This window comes from Leucoraja erinacea, chromosome 17 (assembly GCF_028641065.1).
Source record: "Leucoraja erinacea ecotype New England chromosome 17, Leri_hhj_1, whole genome shotgun sequence".
Taxonomy (NCBI): Eukaryota; Metazoa; Chordata; class Chondrichthyes; order Rajiformes; family Rajidae; genus Leucoraja; species Leucoraja erinaceus.
This window is the reverse complement of record NC_073393.1, coordinates 31,398,084-31,415,893: the sequence shown is the minus strand read 5'-3', so window position 1 is coordinate 31,415,893 and position 17,810 is coordinate 31,398,084. Positions and strand designations below refer to the sequence as shown.

General features: G+C 44.6%; 1 protein-coding gene across 1 annotated transcript in view; it reads left to right on the top strand.

The window, feature by feature from the left end:
• LOC129705506 (calcium-transporting ATPase type 2C member 2-like) overlaps positions 1-17,810 on the top strand; it is a 71,042-nt gene that overhangs the window by 8,627 nt on the left and 44,605 nt on the right. The window contains 2 exon segments of the mRNA XM_055649093.1: positions 12,056-12,169; positions 16,177-16,293. Of these exon segments, the coding sequence (XP_055505068.1) occupies positions 12,056-12,169; positions 16,177-16,293 (231 nt within the window).

The window sequence follows — 17,810 nt, the reverse complement described above, 5'->3', positions numbered from 1 at the left end:
TTGGTTTCATGTGACGTAAGTTAATACGTGGTGATTTGATTGGATATAAGGAATCGATATCTGGTGTCCATATTGCTTAGTAATACAGGTTTAATTGTATGTTTACAGTATTTAGCTCACCTGATAGGTGAGGTTACTGATGGTCAAATATGTTTGACGACATACGGTTACCAATTGTTAATAAATTGTCACCTAATATCGATGTTCCCTGCCCAAGTGGTTTGGTATATGCCACCACTGTGATGTTGTTAACTTATAAATGAACATGCAAATTTGGTGGGTTACTGAGCAAATGCTTCACTAGAATTAAGTGAGTTAATATATAACACGTTTAAGTCAATTTGCATAGGCACTAAGTATTACAAGCTCAGTAACACATCAGGACACATGTTACTCAAAACAGGTGGAAGAGTACAACCATAATCCTTCCTGCCGATAATTCCATGATAACACTCCAGATTAATCCATTTGCCCCCATATCACAGGTATGGATATAGTTTTGAACACTAGTATCTCAGCTCATAGGAAAGGTACAATGTTCAGTGGCTGGTAATGCTGCTACTATCCCAATACTTTGCCACGTAGTTGATTGGTGGTTAATGTTACCATAACTGATAGTCTAATGAATACCAGATGACAAAGTTGTGGATTGTCACGTAATATCTGGATATATGGCAATGCACGCTAAATAAGTAAGTAGCTAATGCAGCTAACGCTGTATCCCAGGATAGTGTGTCGTTAATATATAGACATGCCATGACGGATGTTTCTTAAGTGTCAGGGCTGGTTGATACTGGATAGCTTTGACTTAAATGCCGCAATGCTCATCATGGTTACTCCATCCAGGTAATTGCGGTATCCGAAACTTATATGAGAAGGTACTGAATAGTATGCATCTTCAAGGTTGATGTCTACCATAAAGTATCCTTGGTCCCATGGTAGTAGTTACAAATCCCATGAATGGGTATACCTGGTGAATACTCAAGTGGTTTATCAATGATGGTGCGACATTCACCATCGCGGGAGGGTAGACCCCTTGGGGTGCTTGCTAAATTGGTGGCAAGATATTGTATATAACTACCAAAGTGATAGCTTCCTAACCAGGTGTGATTCACCCACCCCTTGTTAGTACAACCCTTCACCTTTATGTGGTGGTAGGAACCATACTTATCTGTCTTTATTGCTGTTTTCTTTGGTTTCTGGTTCCTTATTCTTGTAGGGATGATGTTTGTTGGGGGTGGCACATTTTCCCTGGGGCCTGCTCTGGGCCGTGGCCTAAAATCCTACGGGTTTGGCATGCAGGCCCCGAGCTTTCACCAGTACCTTGGGGTAGACGCCGCTGGTGGACGCGGAGAGGTACTGCTGTCTGGTATTCTGTGTGGTGCTCATTCCAGACTCTGCCCTCTTGTGCCGAATAGTTTGAACACTTCGTCCAGTTTTTTAGGACTGGTTTGGTAAATGCCAGGTAGCAGGTTCTGTGCTTGTGAGGTCAGCATTCTCATAATCATGTTAATTTCTTAGATTGAGGGCAGGTTTGTGACTTCACTAGAGAAGTTATGGGGTATACCGTTGAACATTAGGGTCAGGTGTTTTGCCATACTACCCTGCCCTTCTGGAATGAGCAGGTGGACATGATAGCCGACGTCAGGTATCAAATGCATTTTTAAAAACATTTAGGTTAAATGCGCTGCTCAATGTATCCCCACAATAATGGCGGGCACTTTGAGTAAATGCAATTTAGGGGTGGCGTGATAAAACCAACGCCTCATGGCTACCTGTCTTGGAGAGGTTTTTTGGAAAAGACAGGTAGTAGGCTGGCCATCAGTTGAAACTGAAGCCATTTCGCTCGTGGTGAAACCACGTAGCGGCCACACCCAGCAGCTCTTCCTGTTCCTGTACCTCATGCGTACTCCCGTTGTTGTTCAGCCAGTGCCCCTCTTCTTGACCAGCCCAGCTCTGGTCGCCAAAGCTGTCCTTATATGAGGAAGAAGCAATGGCCAGTGCATGAGGCACTGTGGAGGGAGTGCCTGAACTCCCTCTGCGAAACTGCTCCCCATAAGCAAGTCTCGCTGGAGCTTATGCTCCACGAGCCGCTCCATGTGGCTCAGGCGGCTGTCTCTGTCCTAAGCGGGCGGTGAGACATCCCCGTCCAACGAATCGGATACCACCGGCCGGATTGTTGACATCCAGTCCGCTGCTCAGGCGCTAGTGGAACTGGGCTCGGCTCGGTGTCGGGGATGGCGGAGCGCCGGGTTGGCGGTCCTACCGCCCTCTGTCCCCCTGTGATGAGATGCCTGTCTGCTGGAGCCGAGCTGGGGACAGGTTTCTTGGAGAGTCTTGTTCTGTTCCTTCTTCTTGGCTGTTGGAACAAGCAAAGAACTCTCCTTTGCCAGTTAAACCGACCTCAGAGCAGACTTACCTGATGGTCCATTCTTTAGCGGGAGCGCCTGACTCCCGTGTTTTCTGGACTGGAACCCGGCACAGCTCCCTGTCTGTGGACCGCAGCGTGTGCCGTCCTGGTGGCATCTTTCCCCCCTTCCGCGAACGGAACACTCCTTCCCCGGAGTCCAACGGGGGCCGCTTGCGTCCGGGCTGGCATCGGTGCAGCTCCCTGTCCGTGGACCGCAGCGCGTGCGGTTCTGATGGCGCTCACCCTCTTCCGTGAAACGGAAAATACTCCTTACCCGGAGTCAATGGGGGCCGCTTGCGTCTGGACTGGTACCGGCGCAGCTCTCTGTCCGTGGACCGCAGCGTGTGCGGTCCTGGTGGCGTCTCTCCCCCTTCCGTGGAACGGAACACTCCTTCCCCGGAGTCCAACGAGGGCCGCTTCTTCTGCTGCTTTGCTCCTCCTGGAGCAACAAACAGACACGAGTCGCTGTTGACCTGAAGGTAAGACTTACCTAGCTTCCTTTCAGGGTTGTAGCGGGAGAGCCTAACTCCCGCCTGCCGCTGTTGCCTGCTGAAACGTAATGCCGCGCATGCGTGCTGAGGCGGGCTCTTCACGTAGTCACTCACGTGACTCCGAAGTAAAATTGTGAGTTCAAAGGCACATTTACATATCTCCAATCCTAAAATGAATGATGTGACATTTGCTCATTTGGTGCTTCTTTGGGTTTTTCAAGAACTTGGGACATTTGCATGAGAATAATCGGAGATGTGGCTAGGGTTTTATTGCTTTGTGCAATATTTTACAGATATTAGAATATATATTCTACAAAGTTAATATAGCAATCCCAATTAGACAGTGCAGTGGGACAGTAGTTAGTGATGATGCCTCACAGCTCCTGTGACCTGGATTCAATCCTCTGTGGATTTTCCATGTTCTCGTTGTGATAACTGATAATTAAGTGGACACATGGGACTGATGGGAATGATGGAGAGCCAGTAGATACTCAATGGATTGTGTGGCTTTCTATGTCATAAGAAAATATGAGAAAAGAGTGAGGCCCAGTGCAAATTGGAGGACCAGCACCTCATATTTCGCTTGGGCAGCCTGCACCTCAGCAGTATGAATATTGACTTCTGTAACTTCAATTAACCCTTGCTTTCCCCCTCTCTCTCCATCCCTCCCACTTCCCGGTTTTCCGACCAGTCTGACTGTCCCCGATTACATTTTATCTCTGTTTGCTTTGTTGTCACCTTCTCCTAGCTAACAATGATCTATTCTACATTTCCCTTGAACTCAAACTCTTTTGATTTCACACACTTTACCCGTCCTTATCTCTGCATCTCCCTCTCCCCTGACTCTCAGTTTGAAGAAGGGTCTCAACCCGAAATGTCACCCATTCCTTCTATCCAGAGATGCTGCCTGTCTCGCTGAGTTGTTCCACAATTTTGTTCCAGAATGGTGTAAACCTGCAGGTCCTTCCTAAACATGAGAACATGGGGTTTGTATTTGAAAAGCAAAAAACTGCAAATTCTGGAGTTCTGAAATAAAAGCAATAAATACTGAGAATACTCAAACATCAAGCAACATTTTGTACAGAGAGGAACAGTCAATTGGCCAGTTCTGATACAAAATAGATCGGGGAGGTTATTAGGAATTGTTAAATCCTTTGAGACTACCGGGCTCGATATCAACAGATGAGATGTTGTTCTTCAGGCTTGTATTGACTGCTGATACTATTCTAATGAAGTGCCACAGGCATTCAAGAGCATCTGTGTTTCCATGTCAGTATGATCAAGCCATTTGGCCTAAACATTAAATTCAGTAATTTCAGATAATCAGGCTTGTCAGTTTGTATATGAACTGCCCATCATCAAATTCTAATGTTATCTCAATTTTTCAGTCAGGATCAAAATACAGGAGCTTGAAAGCCTGGATGCTCAGACTCAAGTACAGCTTCTCCCCACTGTTATCAGACTCCTGAATCAATCAACTGCTTCACATCCAGTTTCCAGAAATGCTGCCACATATTCTTGCTCTTACCCTTACCTCAGTCGGCGAATCTGCTATTGTATTTTAATTTTTTTTTGCATACTTGTGTAGGAAGGAACTGCACATAGACACACAATGCTGGAGTAACTCAGCAGGACAGGCAGCATCTCTGGAGAGAAGGAATGGGTGACGTTTCCAGTCAAGACCCTGCTTCAGACAGGGGAGTGGGAGGCTAGAGATATGGAAGGGTAAAGTGTGAAAACGACAGATCGGAGCAGGCGATGATAAGGAAGTGTAGAATGGTACTTTCTTGTTGGCTGACTCGGAGAAAGTAGTCCATTTATTGAGGTATCTGATGTAATATAAACTTGTGATGCCTTGGATCAGTAGGATGATTGAGATCAATGCAGGTCAGGGATGAATTATCCCTAGGTTAATATCCATGAAACAAGCATGTTCAGTTGGCTTTCAGTCATCAGTGCCTTTCTCCCAGTAACTGGACCAAGAGGGGTTAATGGTTGTACATTGCTCAGCAAAGTTCACAAATAAAAAATGCAAACCTGCAGCAGACACCAGATGACACATAGGTTAGCACAATCGCATGCAAGTAACATTTAAGCTACATAAGGAGTATTGTATACAGTTTTGGTTGCTCTGCTGTAGGAAGGGTGACATAAAGCTGGACAAAGCGCAGAAAAGTTGTACAAGGTTGTTGCCACAACCCAAGTTCCTAGTGCTACAGAGAGAGATTGGGGAAGCTGGGACTTTATTATTTGGAATGCAGGAGACAAAAGGCTAATCTTATAAAGGTGGATAAAACCATGAGGAGAATTGATAGGGTGAATGCACACTTTTTCCCGGTATAGGGGAATCAAAAACCAGGGGATGTAGGTTTAAGATGAAAGGGGTATGATTTAATAGGAACCTGCGAGACAGTGTTTTCACTTCGAGGGTTGTGGATATATGGAACAAGATGCCAGAGGAGGGTCTAGCCTTGTTCTCTGTATTTACTCAGCTCAAACTACATCCACTCATTTGGGATTGTCTCAGTAAAATAATTTCATTCCATATCCTATTTCAAATATTGCCAAAGCATCATGGAACTACATTAGAGTTCATGATCTATAGTTCCTTGTGCTTAGATTAGTTTAGAGATACAGCAGGGAAACAGGCCCTTCAGCAACATAGCAACCTTTCATTGCAACATAGTGTAGCCAACACATTGGTGCTTTTCTTACCCATTGCAGGTTTGTAAATAAATGTAATTCATTCATTGATTAGGGTAAAGCAATCACTCAACCCGAATATCATATGGATAGAGATGGAGGGATAACTCTACTGGGGTAACTTTTCAGACTTATGATCAACAGCCCGAATATCAACAGAAACTGGACTTTGGATCCTGATGTAATATGTGGAATACACCACTGAATTCTATTACTTGCAAACCTTCAGAACCATTTATTTGCGCACTGTTGCATAGACCCGCCTGCTGATGGAACTCCCTTTGACATTTCCAGACCTGTTTCCCTGCTGTATCTCTAAAGTAATCTAAGCACAAGGAACTATAGATCATGAAATCTAATGTAGTTCCATGACGTTTGCCAATATTTGAAAATATGATTCACTCTAGGATATGGAATGAAATTATTTTACTGAGACAATCCCAATGGTTTACCATATAAGCAAAATGTTTAACATTGATATAGATTTCAGAATTTGGATAGGAGCACATATTTTTTTTAAAGGCTTTTTATTGTGTGGGGTGGATCCAAAGTTCAGATTTCAAAAAAGATTAGTGTCTCACAGAAAGTTAAATACATTCTGATTTATAATAGGAATACAGGCCAAATGAGTGGATGTAGATTGAGCTGAGTAAATACAGAGAACAAGGCTGGACAGCCACAGCACAGTTGAAGGTTTGATTTTGTTGTATCGCAAAGGAATATTCGTCAACATCAATAAGGGTGAGGTAAGATCTGTGGTTTGGCAAAATCACCGTGGCAAAGCTGTTAGATCCAAGGCCTCACATCGCCAGAGATACGGGTTCAATTCTGACCTCTGGTTGCTGTCTGTGTAGAGGTCGCACGTTCTCCCTGTGACCACGTCTGCATCTTCTGAGTGTTCCGGTTTCCACCCACATCCCAACGATGTGCTGGTTTGTAGGTTAATTAGCCTCTGTAAATAACCTCTGGTATGTAGGGAAAGTGGGATAACATAGAGCTAGTGTTAACCAGTGATTAATGATCAGTGTGGATTTACTGGACCGAAGGGCGTGTTTCCCTACTGCTTCTCCAATCTAAACTAAACACAGGAACTGTAGATCCTGGAATCTAATGTAGAGCGCTCAGTACTAGAGTAACTCAGCAAGTCTGGAAACATCTCTGTAGGAGGCTCCCAACCCTAAACGTCATCTACCCGTGAACACGAGGGATACTGCCTGACCCACTGAGCTACTTGTGAGCGGCTGCTAACCAGCAGCCGTCCGTTTTAACTCACTTTTTTTTCGACTTTTAGTAAGTCCTGTCCTTTGTCAGTTGGAGAATGGACTTTTTAATGTGGGGGAATGGAGGTAATTATACTTCTAGGTCCCTACCTGGTCGGTGAGGCAGCTTTTTCTCCGGGCTGCCCCGTCGACCCGTCCTTGTGGCCTACCAGAGGGCGTGGAGCGCCGTTTCCTGGCGGGGACCGCCCAGCACCTCGGCTTCGGTGGTGGCACAGCGCTGGAGCGCTATCGCGGAGCGGGCGATGCCTTGCCTGGGTTGCCGCGCTGGATCAACGCGCTGGAGCTCCGGTGAGCTGTGACCGCTGAGATCAACACCTCCGGGCTGCGGATCTGCAGAGCGGGCGGTGCCGACTCTAACATCGGGAGCCTGGGAGCTCCAAACCGGAGCGGCTTTGTCGGCTTTGGAAGCCGCGGTCCCCAGCTAGGAAGCGGCCGTTCCAGGTGGCCCAGCCGCTGAGAGGACTCTCCCGACTCCGGGGCAACACCACCCGGTGAGAACGGCCAGGAACATTCGCCTCCATAGAGGCAATTGCGGTGGCCTCAATAGGCCTGACTTTGGGTGAACTGGGGATGGGGACTGGACATTGTGCCTTCCCCCTCAGTGGTATCCATTGTGGGGGGATGATTTTTTTTGTCTGTAAGTAAACATGTTAGTCTGTGTCCAAGATGGCTGTGGGAAGAGAGAGTGAGGAAGCCATAGTCAGGACAAAGGATAGTCAGGAAGGGCGCGCTTTAGCTGCCGCTGCTCTCTCTTCACATTGTGCTTTTGATTTTTGTTATCTTTGGATTGAATTCTGTTTTTAATTTGTGTTTCTGTGATGTCTTTATTATTTATTTTATTCCGATTATATGTTTTATTATTCTTGTTAATCTCTGTAAGGTGTCCTTGAGATGTCTGAAAGCCGCCCAAAAATAAAATGTATTATTATTATTTATTTACTTCAGTACTTTGTATTCTACAAGCATTTCACATCTTTTAATTACATTGTGTTTCCTGGTTAAAAAATGTCAAATTTGTGATTCTTGTCAGCGAAAAGAAGATACTGCAAAAATTTGCAGATACCAGAAATAAAGCCACATAATGAGGAAAGTAAGAGGATTTAAAACTAAATATGGGAAGGGCTTGGTAAAGATATGCTAAAGCAGCGACTGGGATAGAGATAGAGGTATTAACATGGTGAAGGATCTGTGCCAAGAAGGGATGGAGTCAAGGTGTGCCAATAGATATGATGAGAGGTTACTAAAATAATTAGTCAATAATTGATCAGTTTAGGAATGCATGTAGACACACAAATGAAATGAGCACATTAAGAGAGATAAATAAGTAGGATTTGACAGCCATTATGAAGATGTAGCTGTAGGCGATGGATTGAGGGCATAGAAACAGCCGGAACTTGGCAAAGGTAGAGTGAATGAACTTGGTAAACTTCCTCAAAGTTATATATAAATGATGATAACAATATTCAAAAGTTCATATGGTCATGATTAAAATTGCTAACTGTACAATAATTTTTTAAACCTCGATATAGAAAAAAAGTTCTTACTTTGTACCTAGAAACAATGATTTACTATTGAAGCACAGCGTTGCATTGAGATGGCTCCTTGCAGCACAAGACCCAGCTGATGAGATGGGTTCCAGGTGGAAGACAGCACCCAGGGACAGCTGGAAGACGCAGCATTGCCAAGGGAAGGCACCTGTCAACTTCAATGTAGCAGCAGATATGTCCTAATGCCAAGTATCCTGAGATGCTTCCTCAAAGTATTTTACTTTCTTCCATGAGAAACAGCAAAATCATTGCAGCATTCCAGACTCGATATTGAATTCTCCAAATTAAGGTCTCTCAACATTTCTTTCTTTTTGTCTGTCTCAGAACTAGGTCAGGTCGGGGGGAGTTCCCCCCCGCCCCGGGTACCATGTAATCCCGATCTACCTGCTCCATGGTTGGATAGTCAGTGACTAAACCGTCTCCCCCACCTGCTTTGCCAGGTGAGGAGGGGGCTGTGGACCCCCAGCAGGACCAAAAACAAGACCTGTCAAAGGGCGGATGAGCTCTTAGCTAGCCAACAGCCATCCACACTTCAGTAGAATCAATCAATCAATCAATCAATCAGTTTTATTCGTCACATTGCACATAAATTGCAAGTGAAATGAATTTGTCAGCAGCGGTACAATGATAAAGAACACACAAAAACACAATAAAAATTGAACACAAACATCCACCACAGCATTCATCACTGTGGTGGAAGGCACAAAAATTGGCCGGTCCTTCTCCATTTTCCCCCGTGGTCGGGACCTCAACCCTCCGCAGCCGTCACTGCGGGCGTCCAGATGTGCAGACAAGGTAAAAGGTCCAGGTAAATCCTGAATCGGTGCCTCCCCGCCGGAGACCGCGGCTTCAGGTTGGTGTAGGCCGCAGGCCGGCTGTCGGATATTCAAAGTTCGCGCCGCAGCCAGAAGCACCGCAGACTGCAGGGCCGGCAGTCAAAGCTCCCCTAGAAGTTGCGATCACTGTGGTAAATAGCATTGAAAGGAATGATGATAGAGCGCACACACACCAAAATCCTAAACTTCCAGTGGCGGAAGTCCAAAGGAACTGGAGGACAGAGATGTGTGGTGCGTACGTCATCATTTCCATTGGAAACCAGCACCACTGTGTCGTTAAAGGGGCTGTCCCACTTGGGCGACTTAATCTGCGAGTTTAAAAGATTGTCTTCAACCTTCAAACTCGCAGCATGGTCGCCACGAGGTCCTAGGAGGTCCTATGAGGTCGCTGGAACTCTCCTACATGCTCGAGGGAAGTTCCCGAATACTCGTGGCATCAGCTAGGTCGCAGAAAATTTCAGCACGTTGAAAATTTTTCCGCGAGTAAAATTTGGTCGCCATGGTTCTTTTTAACTCGTAATGCAGTGGGGTGGGGTCGCTATTTAGTTTCAGGCACTCAAGGGCAGCCATAGGCAGTCTCCTTCGCAGACCGGGCATTTTGATTGGCTCATTGAAGTTTTCAGGACCAAGGAAGACCTACCGGTAGGTTAAATGCCCGCTGAACTTTATTATACTTCTGCAAAAATGTCTTCCACTCCTTCTCTCCCCCCCCCACTTCACCCCCCCCCCACACTTCTGTTCCCCCCCCCCCCCCCCACCCCCCCACCTTCTCCCCACCTTTCTCCCCTAACCTTTCCCCCACTTCTCCCCCCCATTTCTCCTTCTCCCCCCCCCTTCTCCCCCCCCTTCTCCGCCCCCCCTTTTCTCCTTCTCCCCCTTCTCCGCCCCCCCCCTTCTCCCCCCCCCCTTCTCCGCCCCCCCCTCCGCCCCTCCTCCGCCCCCCCCTTCTCCGCCCCCCCTTCTCCGCCCCCCCCTCTCGCTCCCCCCCCCCCCTTCTCCGCCGCCCCCCCTTCTCCCCCCCCCCTTCTCCGCCCCCCCTTCTCTCGCCCCCCCTTCTCCCCCCCCCTTCTCCCCCCCCTTCTCCTCCCCCCCCCCCTTCTCCCCCCCCTTCCTCTCCCCCCCCCCTTCCCCCCCCCCCCCCCCCCCCCCCCCCCCCCCCCCCCCCCCCCCCCCTTTTCCCCCCCCCCCCCCCCCCCCCCCCCCCCCCCCCCCCCCCCCCCCCCCCCCCCTGCGGCCCCCCCCCCCCCCCCCCCCTCCCCCCCCCCCCCCCCCCCCCCCCCCCCCCGTGCTCTCTAAATGACTTACCATTACTGTGCAGCCATTTACCTTCCTCTTCATCGCGGGTGTGAATTTCAGACAGTGCTCCCCCCGCTTTCCCTGGCCCCCGCCTTCGCGATGTGTGTGTGTGTGTGTATGGGCGGTCGGTCGATCCAGCTTGCGGTTTGGTCGATCCAGCTCGCGGTTTCAACGCAGATGGTCGATCCAGTTCGAGGCTTTCCAGGCGAATGCCCTCGAGCTTGAAGGTCGAAGACACTCTTCTTAACTCGCGGATTAGGTCACCCAAGTGATGATGATGAGAACTAGCCATTTTTGCATGACCTACTTTTTGCTCAATTTTTCTTCTTTGCTATTATCCTTGCTATTATCACCACACAATGGTGACAAAAGACATAATGTGCCTCCAACTGCTTCATTAACCCATTTGGTTTCACTCTATCAGAGATATCTCTTTGCTCTGCGCATTCCTCTCCAACCTTCTCTGCCCATAAAAACGTCTTCATTTTCTCTCCTTCCTCTCCTGTCAGATCTGAAATGTTACCTTTGTCTCCTTGCGTATATGTTACCTGTTTCCAGTACTTCGTGTTATCATTTCAGATTACCAGCATCTGCAGTTTTTCTTTATTTTCAGCAAAATTCCTCTTTCCTTTGATATGGGTCACATGCAAAGAAACATATACATTTCAATTCAATGCTGATTTTGACTGGTGTTGCCATTGTATTCGGGCTGCATATTTACAAAACGGTAACATGAGCCAAAGAACAGTTCATCATTTATGCTACATTTATGGGGGCATATTCTAGCAGAGTAACTAACATGCTAGTATTTTTTCTTTGAAAGTGATCTTGAATGTTAAGGATATATAACGGAATTCACAATCTATCTTGTTGTGGCCTTGAACATTTTTATCTGTACTTTCTTTGCAGTTGAAACACTATATTATGTGCTTCATGTCCTTTTTCTTTTTGCACTACCTGTTTTGCTCATGTAAGCTATGATTATACTCGTGTATGGTATGATCTGTGTGGACAGTACAGTGGTGCAGTGGTAGAGTTGCTGCCGTACAGCTTCAGAGACCTGGGTTTGATCCTGACCTTGGGTAGTGTCTGTACAGAGTTTGTACAGTTATACATTCTCCCTGTGACTGCGTGGGTTTTCTCCAGGTGCTCTGGTTTCCTCCCACATTCCACAGGCATACAGGTTTATGTTAATTGGCTTCTGTAAATTGGCCCTAGTGTGTAGGAGAGAACTAATGTACAGGTGATGACTGGTCGGTGTAGACTCAGTGGGTCAAAGAGCATTTTTCTATGGTTTATCTCTAAACTTAACCAAAGCACACAAACAAAGCAAAGCAAACCAAACAGCATATTCCACCCTATCTCAATATGTGACAATAATGAACCAATACCAATTTTCAGTTAATTATTAGAAATGGGACATAAATTGTGCAAATTGCAGATTTAATCTCAACCATTTCAGCATTCAAAGCATTGTTTTCTCTATCTGTAGACAGACACAGAGCTCCAAGAAGTAGAAGTTAACACCAAAAAAGAACCAATTCTTTCAGTGTCTTCTAAGGAAGCCAGCACAAGACAATTGGATGATTTAATAAGTGACCTTCAGGTAAGAATGAATGGTTGTCATCAATTTTCATGGGAATTATATTTGTACTTTTGAGTGAGGTGTTTGTGGACAGATATTTTCATTACATTGAAATGGATGTTTGAAATTTCTGTTTGCTTCCTGGCAAAATGTTGATCAATAATTAGCTCAAATTATTCAGCAACTCAATAATTGCAATTTGAAATTGCTGAAATGAAATGTATATTTAGATTGCTTGGATTTTATTGGTGTTAGGCATCAAATTTGATTTATGTGTACCCAGCTCAAATGGAACCTTAGCAGCCAGCTTTTGTGTTATGAAGGCAGTCCATTGGCTATATTTAAGAGGGAGTTAGATGTGGCCCTTGTGGCTAAAGGGATCAGGGGTTATGGAGAGAAAGCAGGTACAGGATACTGAGTTGGATGATCAGCCATGATCATATTGAATGGCGGTGTTTCTATGTAAGAGATAGATCAGCGATGATTAAATGGTTGAATAGACTTGATGGGCTGAATGGCCTATTTCTTTATTCTATTACCTGTGAAAATGTAGGCTATTTAGGACTAAGATGAGGAGATAGTTATGCAAATTATGGTAAATCATTGGAATTGCTTATCTTGGACTATTGAGAAGCCTTAGCCAATAAGTTCAGTCAAAAGTAAGATTGATCAATTTCTGGGTATCATGTGAATCGATTAATATGAGTAGTGCGAGGGAATTATGCTGAGATAGAAGTTGAACCATGATCTTGTTGAAATCTGCAGCAGACTTAAAATATTAGATTGCCTTCTCTTTCTTGTGTCTTATAAAGCCCATCTTTCAGTTGAGAACCTGTTCAGTTCAATGCCCTATCAACTAATTTACATATCCTGGGTAGCGTTGATAACATTTGCATTTTTGATTAGATATCCTATATTTAGAAATTCCCTGCTTGTGCAATGCCATCTAGTACATATAGTACAACTATCCCCACCTGGAAATATCAAATCCTGAACAGGTACAGCGAGTACAATCCGAGTCTATCCAGTCTTTCTTCATATGAAAGTCCTGACATCCCAGGAGTCAGTCTGGTGAACCTTCTCTGTACTCCCTCTATGGCACAAATGTCTTTCCTCAGATTTGGAGACCAAAACTGTATGCAATACTCCAGGTGTGGTCTCACCAAGACCCTGTACAATTGCAGTAGAACCTCCCTGCTCCTATACTCAAATCCTTTTGCTATGAATGCTAACATACCATTCGCTTTCTTCACTGCCTGCTGCACCTGCATGCCTACTTTCAATGACTGGTGTACCATGACCGCGAGGTCTCGTTGCATCTCCCCTTTTCCTAATCGGCCACCATTTAGATAATAGTCTACTTTCCTGTTTATGCCACCAAAGTGGATAACCTCACATTTATCCACATTATACTGCATCTGCCATGCATTTGCCCACTCCCCCAACCTATCCAAGTCACCTTGCAGCCTCCTAGCATCCTCCTCACAGCTAAAACTGCCCCCCAGCTTTGTGTCATCCGCAAACTTGGAGATGTTGCATTCAATTCCCTCGACCAAATCATTAATATATATTGTAAATAGCTGGGGTCCCAGCACTGAGCCTTCCGGTACCCCACTAGTCACTGCCCGCCATTCTGAAAAGGACCCGTTTACTTCTATTCTTTGCTACTGTTTGCCAGCCAGTTCTCTATCCACGTCAATACTGAACCCCCAAAACCGTGTGCTTTAAGTTTGTATATTAATCTCTTATGTGGGAACTTGTCGAACCCCATTCTCATGCCTTCTCCCCATAATCTATAACACCTGTACTAAATAAGCATCTATTTAACTCTGCCTTGAAAATATCCACTGACTTGGCCTCCACAGCCATCTGTGGCAGAGAACTCCACAGATTCACCACCCTCTGACTAAAGACATTTCTCCTCATCTCCTTCCTAAAAGAACGTCCTTTAATTCTGAGGCTACAACCTCAAGTCCTAGACTCTGCCACTAGTGGAAACATCCTCTCCACATCCACTCTATCCAAGCCTTTCACTATTCTGTATGTTTCAATGAGGTCCCCCCTCATTCTTCTAAACTCCAGAGAGTGCAGGCCCAGTGCCGACAAACACTCATCATCGGTTGACCTACTCATTCCTGGGATCATTCTTGTTAACCTCCTCTGGACCCTCTCAAGAGCCAGCACATCCTTCCTCAGATATGGTGCCTAAAATTGCTCACAATATTCCAAATGCGACCTTATCAGTACCTTATAGAGCCTCAGCATTGCATGTCTGTTTTTGTACACTATATCAGCGCCTTTGAAATAAATTGAGTTCTTTCTTTATATCGATTCGACGCAGATTAACTTGTTCAGCTGCACCATCCTGCACCAACACTCACAGGTCCCTTTGCTCCTCTGATTTTTGGATTCTCTCCCCATTTAGAAAATAGTCTACACCTTTATTGCTACTACCAAAATGCATAACTCCACACTTTGCTACACCATATTCCATCCGCAAATTCTCTGCCCACTCTCCCAACCTGTCCAAGTTCTTCTGCAGAGTCCCTGATTTCTCTACACTATCTGCCCTTCCATCTATTTTCATATCATCCGCAAACTTGGCCACAAAGCCTTCAATCCCCTCATCCAAATCATTAATATATGTGAAGAGTAGCGACCCCAGCACTGACTCCTGCTAATCTCCGCTAGTCACTGGCAGCCAACTATAACCCCCCCCCCTTATTGCTGATCTTTGTCTTCTGCTATCCAGCCAACCTGCTATCCTGCTATCTGCCCTTTGATACCATGGGCTCTCATCTTCATTAGCAGTCTCACGTGTGGTACCTTATCAAAGGCTTTCTGAAAATCTTAGTAAACAAAATCTATGTCTGTCCTGCTATTTACTTATTCGAAGAATTCCAGCAAATTAGTCAAACAAGACCTCCCCTTCACAAAGCAATGCTGACTTTAGCTTATTTTATCGTGAACTTCTAAGTACGCCGTATCCTCATCCTTTATAATGAGCTCTCAAATCTTACAAACCACGTCAGACCAACCAGCCTATAGTTCCCACTATTCTGCTTTGCTCCCTTCTTGTGCAGTGGGGTAATATTTTAATTCAGTGACTGTAACCATCAGGTTCTAGAGCCACAAACATTATGTTTTAAAAAAATATAGTTAAGCTGAACATGTTAATGCTGGTTAACAAATACTTTTTAACACATTAAGATGAATGTTGGTGGCCAATTCCTAGTCTGCTGGAGGATCCTGAACAGAGCCAACACTGTCACCTGGTCTATTCATTCAAAACCAAGGCAGCTATGCCTAAAGAAGGAATTAGGGTCCACAACATGCACTGTGGTGATTTGACTCGGCTACAACACCAGCTATCAAAATTGCAACCTCTACACAAAAAAGGGCAAGGTCAGTAATACTGGGGATCATCACCAGGAATAGGTTTTCCAAGTCGCCCACCATCCGGATTTGGAAATAAATGATTGCCGCCGAGTCTAATTCCTGTGGCCCTTTCCTGAAGTGCACTGTGGTTGTACCTACAATTGTACCTGGTTTGGTCTATTGAGTACAGTTTCCTCCTACTCCCCAAAGGTGGACTGGTTAATGGGTTACTTTGTTGCTGTAAATTACTCCTAGTGTAGGTCCCTGGTGGAAACACTAGGTAGAGAGATGCAAGGGTGATGCTCATGAACATATGCAAGAAAATAAGTTACAAGGAAATAAATGGGGAAATGCGATTGCGCTGAGAACTTGCAGAGATTTTATGGACCAATTAATGTCCTAAGTCAAGATCAAATAATATGAAACTACAAATTTCCAAACATTAATGCTCCGTTATTCTACACCACGCAGCAATGGAGATACCATATAAAAAGGTAAATTTAAAACATTGAAAATTGCCTCTGAGAATGTTTTGCATTGATCGAATGAACTTGGAATGATGCATTTGTGCCGCTTTTGTTAAACTTGGTCATCTTGTTTTTCGGAGGGATAGCTATCAATGATTTTTTAATATATGTGCTTGGTGCCAGGCTGATTTGGAAAATGGCCTCACGGATGGTCAGGTGCTTGAACGTCGCCAGCAGTTTGGATGGAATGATTTTGAAGTGGATAAGCCAGAACCAATTTGGAAGAAGTACCTTGGCCAGGTATTGCCTCCTGTTCATTTGACAAAACAAGCTTGAAAATAAAGATGCTGCTTGACCTTCAGTATAATTTTGATGTTGGGTTAATTATGATTTTTATTCTTCAATTTTGTGAGCGCAGGATGTGGATTTTATAAGCTGTAATTGTATCATCTCCTACAGCTTCCTCTGGCATTTCATTTCAGATACAGACTACCTTCTGAGTGGAAAAAGTTGCTCCTGAGAGCCCACTTAAATCTCTCCCCTCTCGACGTTAACCTATGCCCTATAGTTTTAGAATCCTCTACTCTGGGGGAAAAAACGACTGTGACCATTCACCTTATCCATGCATCTTTTTCAAATTTGATGACATATTTTGTTTCTCTGGCACAACTGATGTGTTGGTCATCAAAGTGTTTGCCACAAGATAAAGAAAATGACCATATTACCTTTAAACATAACCTCTTGCAGTTGCATCAATTTAATCTGAACACATGGAAACTTAAAATTCTGCAATTTGTTCCAAACTGCTTTTTTTATAAAGATTTATGAATACTCTGATTTAAAATTGTTGTACTTCTGGAGGCAATATTGCTGATCCCATTCAAGGATGAATCAAAATGGTTCCATTCTGTAAACTTTTTGCTATGCAAATTGGAAGAGCTTTTAATGTGAGTAAAATATTGGCTTTCATGACAATTTTCTGTCGATTAAAATAATCTGTGCTAAGATGTGTGAGTACTCAAGCAAGCACAGGCACAAAGGAATTGGAAATTATCAGTTACTCACATTGATTCTATGTTGTTGAATGTTTAACTAAGATCTTAATCCATTCTTGTATAACCTTGGTCCTTTATGTACCATGTATTTTCCTGTATTATGACATGTTTTGCTTCTCTGGCACAATTGATGCATTGTTCATTAAGGTGTTTGTCACGAGATAAAGCGAATGATCATATCGCTTTTCAACTTTTTATCAGGCTAATGATGTTTAAACATGAGCTCTTACATTTCATCCAAATGCATGGAAAATTAAAATGCTGGAACTTGTTCAGAACTGCCAGATGTTCAGTAATTACCCAGATGTGCACCATGATTGGAATCCAGTGGTGGAGCACAAACTTACCAATTTCTTCATGAACTGAATGTGGCATCTACCAACTAAACCTGGGCTTTGTTAGAGCTGGCACAAGGTTCTTGGAATGAATAGGATCAGCTGCCAGACAGAACACAGAGAATAAGCTATGTTGCCTTAATTATATTTGCTTCAATATTTTAAATTGTCAGTCTTTTATATAATTCATATGTCCTAATTTTTTTTTTTAAGCATTTGATAGTTTTGAGAGTTTCAAAATTATTTCAATTGAATCAAATGGAGCAGCATGGTGGCGCAGGGTAGAGTTGCTGCCTTACAGCACCAGAGACCCGGGTTTGACCTGTACGGACTTTGTACATTCTCCCTGAGACCGCATGGACCACATTCCAGATATGTACAGGATTGTAGGTTAACTGGCTTTGGTAAACACTGTAAATTGTCAATA